The sequence below is a fragment of the Saccostrea cucullata genome, unplaced genomic scaffold (genome assembly GCF_032062105.1).
Source record: "Saccostrea cucullata isolate Sc308-1 unplaced genomic scaffold, CSIRO_AGI_Scuc_v1 ctg14467, whole genome shotgun sequence".
Classification (NCBI taxonomy): domain Eukaryota; kingdom Metazoa; phylum Mollusca; class Bivalvia; order Ostreida; family Ostreidae; genus Saccostrea; species Saccostrea cuccullata.
This window is the reverse complement of record NW_026919173.1, coordinates 2,572-15,264: the sequence shown is the minus strand read 5'-3', so window position 1 is coordinate 15,264 and position 12,693 is coordinate 2,572. Positions and strand designations below refer to the sequence as shown.

Below are 12,693 nucleotides of genomic sequence, written 5' to 3'. Positions count from 1 at the left end.
TTTTCCAAGGGGGGTCCATTGTAAGTTCTTCCTTGTTTTAGTATATACATTTTCTAACCTTGTAAATTCCAGGGTGGGGGGGGGTCCTACACCCCCCCCCCCCCAGCAGATCCGTGCATGAATTTACATCATTAATAAAATTCAGACGGGTATATAATGAATTAAGCATGTATAAAATAAATATAAGAGGTTCTGAGTTATAGGTCACAGGGTCTGAGAATTGCATACTCAATTTGATGAATACATGTAAATTATAGAATTATTTTGACTATTTCTTTGGAATGCCGCCCAATATGTAGGAGCGTGTATTTAGAGGCAAACACCTTAGTGCGGGTATTACTGTCTCATGACAGCATCTAGTTATCATTTAAAGTGGTACTCCGTACAATGAAAGAGCCTCTGCAAGTTCAAAATCTTGTTTTCTGTGTTAATATTCGTTTAATTCCTCCTAAACCGACTATTCCCCAAATAACCCTTGCAAAACATTCACTTAGACCTAAAAGCTGACTACATGTTATTGTAGTATCTTCATTTGATTAATTATAACCCGAAACTTATCTGTAAGATAATGTAAATTTTCATTGATTATTTACCTTTCTGTTGATCTGATGATGACCCATGTAAGCCATTATTACTATAATCTGGATCACTTTGAGACATCTTCCCTAAAGCTTACCTGGCTTGTTATTCCTTTCTCACCTTCGCCTGGATCCAGCCGGGTAGTCCAGTTATCGTGCTGTTGAAGTCTGGTAGTTCCTCCTTTCTGGGAGCCTGTACTTCTGTCTGGATACTAGGTGACTCTTCATGTACCTGGGGCTCTAGCTCTTCCTGGATCTTGGCTGTATCCATCTGTTTACCGGGGCTCCTAACAGCTTCCTCCAGAGCTTTTTCTAGCGAGAGAGGGGCGGGATCAGCAATCCGGTAAGTCCGACTCCAGCTTGATCCCTGGTTCCTAATATTTCACCTCAGTTTAGTTCATTTCATATTAATCACATGTGATAAATAATGAAAATAAAAAAACAGAGAAAGCTTAGAATATAGTTCGATGGATAAAGAACATTGTACAAACGATATGTATGCAGAAGAGATACTGTTGACAATTATTTTTTTTTATTTACAACTAGTATTGTTTACGCATCTGCAATAATATTTTCGTTACTGTGTACGTATTGATTATTTGCAAAACATGAAAAAAACGAGAAATGATGTGTGAGAAATTCTCAGTTGCCAAAAAGGTTATATTTCCTTTTCTAACGAACGGATGTGTAAATGAAACCCTCATCCGCTCTCAAACCTTTACGCATTGTTTCTCCAACAGCTGATTGGCAAAATATTAACACATCAAAGTATGTCGTTATCAAGAAATTCTTCGTATTTCTCTGTACAACTTTGATTATATAAAATATTCTCCCACCTGTTGATCTCTCCTTTGATGGCCTCAAACGGAAGTCTTCCCAACTCCTCCAGGAGGCCTCGCATGGACTCGGTCAGTTCGGGGGGCAGTCTCCAAAGAAAGATACAGCCGTCACTGGACACCGACACCAGACGCTTCAGGTCCGGCATGAACTTGACACCATTGATCTGCTCCGAATGGCCGATCATGGTGGCTAGAATTTCCCCCGACTTGAAGTCCAGTAGACACATACTTTTGTCCGAACAACTAGTGACCGCGTACTGACCGGAGGGTCTAAATGAAGCTTTAGTAGCACCCCTTTAGCTCCCTCTGCTCCTCTGTAACACTGCGTTTGCTTCCCTGTTTCAATGCTGTATACTCTATAAAAGGTACATTTATCCATATATAATGCAGAAACTTTTTTTTTATTGAATGAAAATGATTATATTAAATTGTACATTGTTAAGATTACGTATTTGATATTTATGAATTCTTTTTTTGTTATAAACAAAATATTCGAATGATATCGCCATACCAACTAAACATTGTGACTTCGTGGTGGCCAGGTACAATTCGATTTACTGGTTTCTAAACATATTCTAACCATATTTTACATTCACTGTAAATGCATTGACCGTGGGGTTACAATTCCGGAAAATGTCAATTTTTAATCAATCTTCTTGTAGAAAAACAATTTCATGAATCTGTTAGAGGATATCAATAGTTAGGCAGATCCCTAGGAACACTATAGATATAATATCAAGTGCTTAGGAGAAGGGTTTTACTATAAGCACTGTGAAGTTAGAACTTAACATGTACAATGAGCAGTATTTTAAACTTCCACAAATATATTGGATTCCAAAACTTCATAAGAATCATTACAAATAAAAATACATTGCAGGCTCCAGTAAATGTTCAACCAAGTCTCTTTTGTTACTTCTACTAAGATATTGACAGTAGTGAGGGAAAAACTTCGTGCACTGTGCAACAATATATTCAAGAAGTGGTTTGAATCAATGTGGATACTCAAAAATTCCAAATAACTTTTGGACAGTTTGAAATTTACCAAAGTCAACAGCTTAAAACTTATGACTTTTCAACTTTGTACACAACCATTCCCCATGATAATTAAAGTCGAGGCTTTTTGATATTATTGACAGCTGCTTTTTCAATAAAAATGAATCTCGTAAATTTACCTACCTGGTCATTTGTCAAAATTATTTTGCTAAAACACATTCTGATTGCACAAATAAGAACTCTGAAGTTGCCATCGAAAAGTTGCTTTAGTTTATGATTGACAATATCTTTGTGGTTTTTGGAGACAAGTTCTTCCACAATCTAGTGGAATTCCAACAGGTACCAATTGCGCTCCGTTATTAGCAGACCCATTTATGTATTGAAATGAAGCAGAATTTATGCAAAATTTTAAACGTGATAAGAATAAAACACTTGCTGTGACTTTCAACGCGACATTAAGATATATCGACGACGTATTGTCAAATAATAATGGTCATTTCCATTCCTTTGTGGATACGATATATCCTTGTGAGCTTGAAATAAAGATACCACAGAGTCTGACACATATGTTTCATACTTGGATATTTTACCTGAAAAAGACAACAATAGCAATCTAAACACAAAGCTTTTATGATAAACGTGATGACTTTAACTTTCCCTTGCTTATGCAGCAATATACCATCACCTGCATACGGAGTATATATATTTCAATTGATTCGATACGCAAGAGCATGCTCAACTGAACAATTTCTATAACTAGGTAAATTAGTGACAAACAAGTTGATGAAACAAGAATATCAGCAGTCTCGTTTAAAGTCATTATCTTTTAAGTTTTATGGTCGATACAATGACCTCGTCAGCAAATACAATTTACAATGTATCATTGAGTAAAATGCTGACTGACTTTTTCATACTAATTGTAAGTACATTATTTATACATCAAATTGACAACGAATTTTTCCGTTATTTTCTGATCATGACAAGGAGCACGGCGGGGGTGACCGGTCAGCAGGGGATGCCCACACTTCCATGGCACCTGATCCCACCTCTGATGTTTCAGAAGTCCGTGTTTGTTCTGCTCTTATTCTTTTTTATTGTTTTATGAACATTAATTTAGAATAGAGAAAGCATATTTCAGATTACTATAGAATTTATATAACTTTCATGTGTAACGCAAAAATGTAATTTAGATCACAATAATTCATTTAATCGAGACCTAGGATCAAATCTTTATGTTTGTTTTCCGTATACATAGTGATTAGGTGAGTGTTTCGTTCAAAAAAGGTGTGTTTCCAAGAGTATTGATAAAGTGAACCTGATCCTAAAGGATGTCAAGGGATGTTTTGTCTACTTTTATATGAACAAGAAGCCCAAACTTCCACTGCCCTGTAAATTCTGGAATAATGTAAAAGTTAACGCAGATTACCTGATGTTTCGGTCTTGACATGCAGTTGCCATGTGTTTCTGTGTGGTTTCGATATCTATGTCATACAATGTATTGGTGCCTACGACATGTTGTTGTTTAGAAATTTCAAACTGACACTCTGGAGTCTGCAACAGAAAAAAAACGCTTGAAAACCAGCTTGTTTAAATGGTACTAGTATTCCAACAAATAAATTACGCTTCTTCAGCCAACATTAAACTTCAATGCATATTTTAATACAATAAAAAAATAATGTCATGCTGATTGAGGTATACCTTGTGTGCATCTCGGAAGAGAACAGATTTGTCTGTACTGGAACTGAGCAGCTTTATTTGTTCTTCGTTCTCCGTTAATTTGATGGCAGTAACAGAGCTGGAATGGTCAGCGAGGGTTTGCATCAAATTGTAACTCTGATCCACGTTAAAGACGTGAATAAGACGATCTCTACTACCAGACGCCATCAGCTTGGGAGCTTATCAAGAACAACTATTACTTTATGTAAAAATATTCCTTAACGACCCCTTCTGTCAGACGCAATTAGCGTAGGACCTAAGACATAAAAACTAAAATTTAATAGAAAAATTTGAGTCAAATTATAAAGTAATTATAATTTATACTGGGATTTATATCTTTTTTCTCTCTTTTGAAGCCAATGAATGCTCCAAGCTGCACCAAAAGCCAATGTTGTATTTTTTTTTTCAAAAAGAGACACTGTGAAAATACCCTCCTCGTGTACAATGATAGTAATTGTCATCTGGAGAAAAGTTTCAATATTATAGCATTTTATTTTCAGGAAAATGTTTTTTTTTTACTGTAAAATTGTTTGATGCAATTGTAGTTCAAAATTTACTGTATGGATCAGAAGTTCGGGGATTTAAGACTAACATTATATTTGAGTCATTCCTTCATTTTCACTCTTGAGAGCTCAAAATAATACTGCACGCTAATTCTATGTTCATTCATTATTAATTTTAAGATTTATATGTTGTCTGTACTTGTTTGCCTCACGTGAAGCTCAAAAATAAAATAAAAATTTTGAAAGTTTTAAAGCTAGTCCTCCTTATTTTAATGGATGTTCTGAGTGACAGGTTTCATACTTATTAGTATTGTTAGGCCTTTGTTTCATAAAAAATGAATATTCTGTCTATCTGATCAGTCATAAGGGCATATAAAGGATGTGACCGGTCGACAGGGGATGCCTTATTATCTTGGTCACCTGATTCCACTTTTGGAATTTCCATGGGCCTGTGATTTATCACAATTATGCCCTGTTCATCTATTTGTAAAGTTTTTTGTTGTTGTTTTAGAATTAACACTGTTCATTATCATCACCTTTTTAATAGAAACTATTATTTATATTGCAAAATGATTTATTTAATGGAATTCTTTTTAGCATGAAAGCAAAAGTCTATAATATTTAACATCCATGTCATTAATAAATTTATAGAATGTAACTTCTTTTTCCATGCAAGGATCTAAAAAAAACAAACTCACCCACCTGTAATTAGATTTGAGTATTGGACACAAAGAATTTCTTGGTCATGAGCTTCTATTTTCATAATTTTCTCAATATTTGTTACATAATGCACCCTGGAATTAACATTTAAAATGAACATTACTTCAAGCAGATAGCTCACCAACAGTCCAGAATGTTTCCTTAAAAATCTTTTTTGTTGAACAAAAGAGAAAAGTTAAATTCACATTCTCGGGAATGAAAGGTTTCGACTCTCAGGGCTTTCTGGGCACTAAGATTAATTACTGTTCAAAGCGGGCAAAAAATAATGTAGGCCACCATACTTAATGACGACTCAATGAAGCCCCCTTACCTTCATTAAAATTGAGGAATTAAATGAAGGTTTCATGCACGGATTCGTTCATTAAAACATTGATACAACTGAATTTAATGACAAATTAAAAATGATCAGTTTAATGAATCTTTAATCATTCATTAAATATTGATACAACCATGAGTGGTATATACATCTGTTCATTTTCCCACCACGAAATGTAAATTTTTATATAGTTACACAACCACTAAAAAGTTCTTCATCCACGAAATCAAATCCCCACGAACCAACATTGTTTCCTCAAACCACGAAAAAATATGTGATTTTACAGTACTTCCTGTTCGTCGATTTTGATGTTGCATATTGTGTCATTACAATTATATTACATTTGTGGTAGTATTTCAGAATCATCAATAGATGAAATTGAAGAAAATCCATTAAGCAATACAAAATAGAAACAGAGCAAACACAAATCTACAAAACATCAGAGGTGGGATGGAGGTGTGAGCATCTACCGTCGTGTGCTCTTTGTCTTGATCGGAAAATAACGAAAAATCCGTCGTCAATTCAGTGTATAAATAATAGACAACCGATAAATATGAAAAATGTCAGTCAGCCTTTAACTCAATGATAAATTGTTCTTACTGACAAGGTCATTATGTCGACCTTAGAACTTGTAAAATGACGACTTTAAGCGTGACTACTGATTTTCTTGTTTCATCAACTCGTTGTAGAAATTGTACATACGCGGATTCAGAAATTTTTTTCCAGGGGGGTCCACCCTTTCAAATATTCCAATCCCAGAAATTTCTTGACAAGCAAAAAAAAAACATTAACTCGCCCAAACGTGAAAAACCCATTTTAAGGGGGGGGGGGGAGTAATCTTTGACTTCCATTGCCTCAAATCTTTCACTTTTCATACCCTTTTTAGACATATTCATATTTATTAGGGGGGTCAATGTTTTCCAGGGGGGGGGGGTTCCAAGGTGACTTTTTTCTTGCTTTAGTATATACATTTTTCCAGGGGGGTTCTGAACCCCCCCCCGACCCCCCTTCTGGATCCGCGCATGCGTAGAACATACCTTTGCGTATCGAATCCACTGAGATTTATACCGTATAAAGACGATGTTATTTAGATGTATGCATTGTCATTATTATTTTTTTGATTAAGAGAAAGACATGGGTTTGACTCAATCTGTAAATTTAAATACAGTACGAACACTAGCCTTGTAAATACGTATCAGTCAATCAGTGGTAAATTCTCTACTTCCGCATCCTGTTGCAATAAAAGACCTCTGCAGTTACAGAGAATTCACAGCGTCCTAAAACTGAGTTTCTATGTTGATCATTATGTACACCAGCTGCATTTGGTTCCTCCTTTTGTAAGTAACACTAGAGCTATCTTATTATTTTTTTTTTGGAAAGAAAATAATCAACCGTTCTAAAAGTAATTCTACCTTTCTCTCTTTCTCTCTTTTTCTCTCTCTTCTGTCCATATTGCTGTAGTACATGTAAGCTAAAAAATTATGAAATATTTCAAATCAAAAATAAAATAATTTTTTGACTAACTTCAGTAAACATTTCAAATTAAAAAAAAATGATAATGACAATATATACATCTAAATAACATTGTCCTCATATTTCAGTTTCTTTTTAAGGCAATATGAGCTGTAACTTTGATGTCGGAACTTTTTGTTGTAATATTACAAAAAGCTACCACAATGACAGAATAAACTAACGTTAATAAACTTTCATTGTTCATTTTTCCGATGGAAGAACTATTAATACGCTTTGATTGAATCAAAATTACATTATTGTCGTCCTGTACAATGATGATGTCTTATATAAAACTGTATATTGGATTGTACATAGAAGTATTTCTTCTGCTTTATTTTAGTCAAATAGATCATAAAGATTTAAGTTACATACAAATTTACCAAAATTACAACAGTAAAATAAAATTTTCAAAAATGCAGCTCATATTGCTCTAAGAATTTATATTTACTAAAACACTAATTTAAGGATCACTGGAACTGGAATTGATGCTAGCCCTTGTACGAAAGTAATTAAAAACGTAGAACCTTACGAGGTCGTAGAGTGCACAAGTCGCATTTGGGGAAAATGGTGAGATTTTTAAATACAAGAAAAAATCAATAGAATGATACTAGTTATTGTTTTTCAATATATATATATTTAATATTATCACTGATATAATCATTTATATTATTTTATAAATTGGCATTACATATTTCACGAAAGATTTAAAAATAACTATGATAATCATTTTAATTTGTCAGTTTCTTTTATATAGAATATAAAGGAATATAGTTTTTGTAGTGTCAGTCCGTCCGTCTGTCTGTCTGTTTGTCCACAAAAATTTTAACCTTGCCCATAACTTTTGATTTAGTGAAGGTATGACTTTCATATTTCACATATATGTATTCCTTGTGAGAAGACCTTTCTTTGGGTCCCACCAAATTTGACATTTTGACCTTGGAATTTGACTCACTTTTACATGAAAAGTTTAAACTTTTATTTTATTTTGAACCGTAGATATCAGGACATTTATACTTTACATGTATATTTTTTGTTAAAAGACCTTTCATTGGATACCAACAACCTTAAGCTTGACCCTTTGATCTTAACCTTGTAGATTTCCATACTTGTGAAAAAATTTAACCTTGGCCATAACTTTTGAACGGTAAGGGATAGAGTTTTCATTCTTCACATATGTAATCTTTGTGAGAAGTCCCTTCATTGAATACCAAGAATTCTGACCCTTTGACCTTGACCTTTGAGTTTGACCTACTTTTAAAAAAACAAAAACCTTGACCATCACTTTTAAAGTATTATGGCTAGTGCTTTCATACTTAACATATTAATTTTAATTCTTGTGACAGGACCTTTCATTTGATAACAAGAACATTGACCCTTTGACCTTGGAGTTTGACCTACTTTTGAAAAAAATAACCTTGGCCATAACTTTTGAACGGTTAGGGCTAGGGATTCCATACTCTACATTAGTATTCTATATGGAAAGACTTTTCATTGGATACCAATTACCTTGACCTTTGACCTTGGGGATTTTTGTACTTATTTAAAAAATTTAATATTGGCCTATTCAAAGTCTTTAATTGTTTTCCAGTGAGAATATCCTACTTTTGGTATTAATTAATTAAATTTGCATTAAAGAAAACTTTCATTTTTGCTATGTTACTATACGGGGGCATCAGTGTTTCACAAACACATCTTGTTAACATTTGTATTTCTTGTGAAAAGGTCTTACTTTAGGTACCAGCATATTTGATCTGCATTTGAGAAAGGTTAACCTTCGCTTGATGTTGCCATACGGGGGCATCAGTGTTTCACAAACTCATCTTGTTTTCTTATCGTTATTACTTCAAGATGAATGTCATTTCTGTTCCGATAATTTATTCGTTAGATGGTTTTAATTGCTCAGTGAATGGAAGATGGAAGGGTCAAACAAAACTAAATCGCGATTAAAAATTTAATCTAACAGCCTTTAATTTTCACCAAGCTCTTAGTACTTTGAGGTAAAGTCGGGTTTCTTTCTTTTAAACGGCATACTTTTCATCTTGAAATGGTTTCTTACGTATTTTACAGTACTCACTATGCTACTTTATGGCGATATCGCGTGTCCTATAGACGGACATGTTGTGCCGGATATGGAGGTTATAACTGTCAACGTAAGTACCTTATACAAGGGAAAATAGAAAGATGCCAGAATACCATATAATATTTTAAAGCAATATGAGCTACAATTTTGATGTCAGAAAATTCTGTAGCAATCTGAATGACAAAAAAAAAGAAGACCTTTTTTTAATATCTATGGTTAATATTTCCTAAGGAAGAACTTTTTATAAGCTTTGATAGAAGCAGAATTACATTATTGTCGTCCTGTACAATATAAACCCTTTTATAATACTATATATTTCATGTACAGATGTATTTAATCTGACATTTAGAAAACAGTGGCGTATATTCCTTTCTGCTGATGTGTAGGCTTGTGTGAAGTCACGGTATTTAATTCCAGAGCTGCAAAGTGTGGGTAGTCAAGGAGCTTCCTCTCGATAGATATTGGGGGGTGGGGGGGGGGGGTGGGGGGTTCTAAGGGACAACTTTTGCAAACTCAGACATCTGCAATTTTAATTTGACCAGTGAAAATAATATTGTACATATATTATAGTTTATATCGTGATGTGAAGATAACTTAACAAAAACTGAGACCTTATCCTTTTACTCGATATCTGCTTAGAAAATATGGAAACTTCCTTACTAAATAATCAAAATTCGATCAAAATGTTGACTAACAAACATAATGCAAGTTATCAGTTTCGTTTCCTGTACATATTATGGGATCATTTTGCTTTTGATTAAATTTTCTGATACAGACTTGATATTAATAACACTTGAAGTTTGGCTTAAAAAATGTCAAGCTAAGGGAATAGTTTTGTCCTTCATTATAAAGCAAAACTGTAAACATAATCAAATAGGTATAAAAGTGTGGATAATTAAGAATGCTTCCCCCCCCCCCCCCAACACAATAATTAATAGGTACGATTTATTTTCAACTCCCCGCTCCTTCATTCAACCAAATTTTTATTCTTGAGAAAATGATGTGTAGGCTACAGCCTTTTTCCTATATGGAATATGCGCCACTGGAAAAGGTTTACTTTAGTTTAATAGATCATAACAATTTAAAATTCATAAAAATACCTTAATTACACATTTAAACTGAAAAAAAAATCAGCTCATGTCCCGGTATTGATTAAATCTGTATAACTCATTGCAAAGAAACAAAGAATAAAAAAGAGTTTAATATTTATGTCTCATGACACACAGTCATTCAAAATTCTACAAATGCTCAAAATATCTTAAATTCTAACTCTTCTTTTAAATTGTCGAATAAGAAAAAGACAGAAACTATAGCTGCGGTGAGCCTGTCGAGCATATGAGACAAAAAATTATTAAAGGAAACACTGTCTAGTTATTATAGTATGCCAGTGCATCAATGATAGTGGGACACGTGGGTGCTATGAATAACTGGTTGCACACAGAGGTATTTTTGCAGTGAAATATTTTTTGTTGGCTCAGAAAATTCTATTTCTGAAATTTGTTATGACATATCATTACATGATCCAAAATACATGTATATGCATAGTTGATATATTATGAAAGTCCAGAGGTAAAGGTAGCTATTTTTACCTACAATTAACACTTTTCTTAGTGTAAATATGTACAACAAATTATATCATTAACTCCCGCTTTTGATTTTCTTTTCTAATTATGAAACATATTGTTTTGAATCTCTTAAATTCAACAAAGGTTTAAATTTTTGATTTTTGAATCTGCTTCAATAAAGGTTTAAAATTAAAAAAAAAATTATGCTTGTAAAATTTTAATGCCAGAAAAATGACATTATGTTGGCTCTAATAGTCAAATAATTGCATGATTACGCGATGAAATTTTTATTTCACAAAATTAATGTGTATTTTCTACAAGAGAAAAAAGTGCATTTTGTTTCGTGATTGAACAGCTATATGCAGCAGATCCTGTCATTGGCGTGGTAGTTGTGTTGCTCCTAACGTCTGCCGCTGTAGGAGTGGGTATACTGGAAGTTCCTGTCAAACACGTAAGAAACTCTACAATGTACTGAGGAATACAAGCTACATTTTTAAAAAGAAATGAAACTTATTTATTACGATCATAACTTTCTCTAATATTTTGAAATTAATTTTTTTCTTTCTATATTAAAGCGTTTAATCATAGCTTGCTGTAAGTATTTCTATTTTTTGTTTACAGCTGTCTGTAATCCTGGCTGTCAGTTTGGGTCCTGTACAAGTCCTGGCGTTTGTTCTTGCTACCATGGGTACACTGGTAGTCGTTGCCAGACACGTAAATATTTTTTAAGGTTTTTCAAATAATTTATATATTTATTTTATAGCTAATATGTTCTACGGTGCGACCGTTGGGGCGAGCGCAGTTATTTACTATCAAAAACTGACACAGCATTTACTTGCACTGCCTAAACTCAGTTCATTTAAAAAGAAGAAAAGAATTTTTAAAAATCGCTTCCCAGGCATCGGGATCGAGATTCCGAACTTTTCGGAAGTTTCCGACAAAATCGGAAATACCCAAGCCGTTGAAGTGACGAAAGAATGACGTCAAATAAAAAGTCCTGTTGACTTAGAACGAAAACGATAGTTTTGTGACATGGAGATTGCATTAAATCGTTGTTTGTAATTTTTTTCAAGTACGTTGTTGCTATGTTTTAGCCACCATGTTGCTATGCACCGCAAAGGATTATTGGGATATGAGAATGTTTTCACGTGGACTCATAAAAATTTCTTGGAACAATGTGCAGATTCCAACCCGAATTTCCTCTGTTCGTACACGTTAGTCTATTGAGCTCGCTACGCGAGCGGCGCTTCGCGCCGCCTCGCTGCGCTCGCTATTAATATGTTAGACGGTGTGACCGTTAGTGAGGGCGGAACCGTGAAGAGAAATTTGGTACATTTTATTGTTTAATGATAAATCAGTTGATCAGTTAAATTCTGAAATTGTCAATGTATCTATACTTATAAATTAATAAATTTTGCAAATAAACTCCGAAACGGGTGCACAAGAGTTCTTACTTACCCGTCTAATACTACACTACATACAAGATGATGTCCGTAAACTATATTCAGATTTCACTCAGATAGTAAGTATCGTACATAAAATTAAAAGTCTACTTCAATTTTCTGAAAACAGCCATGAAATAGCATCAACGTGAGAATTGTGGCGTTTCCGGTTGGCGGATCTAAGCTACTGACAAATTTTAATGAAACTGACAACAAACAATCTATTATTTATTTCATAAAATGTCATCACTGAATTATGCAATCAAAACTTGATTTAATTGATATAAAAGAAATAAGTTGCGGTGACCAATTAAAAAGCGAAAAGTGTAAATTATTTTCGTCAATCACCGATCTCAATATTGACGGAAGCTTCTAGAACATCGCGTCCCTTTTGCTACATTGTTTTAATCAAGAAATAATTATAAATAT

At 33.7% G+C, this 12,693-nt stretch overlaps 2 protein-coding genes across 2 annotated transcripts; one reads left to right on the top strand and one right to left on the bottom strand.

Annotated features, from left to right (window-relative positions):
• Window positions 1-684: 684 nt before the first annotated feature.
• On the bottom strand, window positions 685-5,397 carry LOC134281484 (WD repeat-containing protein 62-like). The gene is made up of 5 exons (XM_062763948.1): window positions 5,332-5,397; window positions 4,109-4,305; window positions 3,837-3,961; window positions 1,415-1,773; window positions 685-952 (listed from the first exon to the last, which is right to left on the bottom strand). Exons 4-5 carry the CDS (start codon window positions 1,642-1,644, stop codon window positions 685-687), a joined length of 498 nt encoding a protein of 165 aa, XP_062619932.1. The 5' UTR covers window positions 1,645-1,773; window positions 3,837-3,961; window positions 4,109-4,305; window positions 5,332-5,397.
• A 1,509-nt stretch (window positions 5,398-6,906) lies between these two features.
• LOC134281474 (anterior pharynx in excess protein 1-like) lies at window positions 6,907-11,552 on the top strand (the record flags this gene model as incomplete). Its single annotated transcript, XM_062763937.1, has 5 exons — window positions 6,907-7,002; window positions 7,643-7,744; window positions 9,245-9,327; window positions 11,178-11,273; window positions 11,444-11,552. Coding segments are annotated over exons 1-5 (434 nt in total), but the record flags the coding sequence as incomplete, so codon positions are not given.
• Between the last annotated feature and the right edge of the window lie 1,141 nt (window positions 11,553-12,693).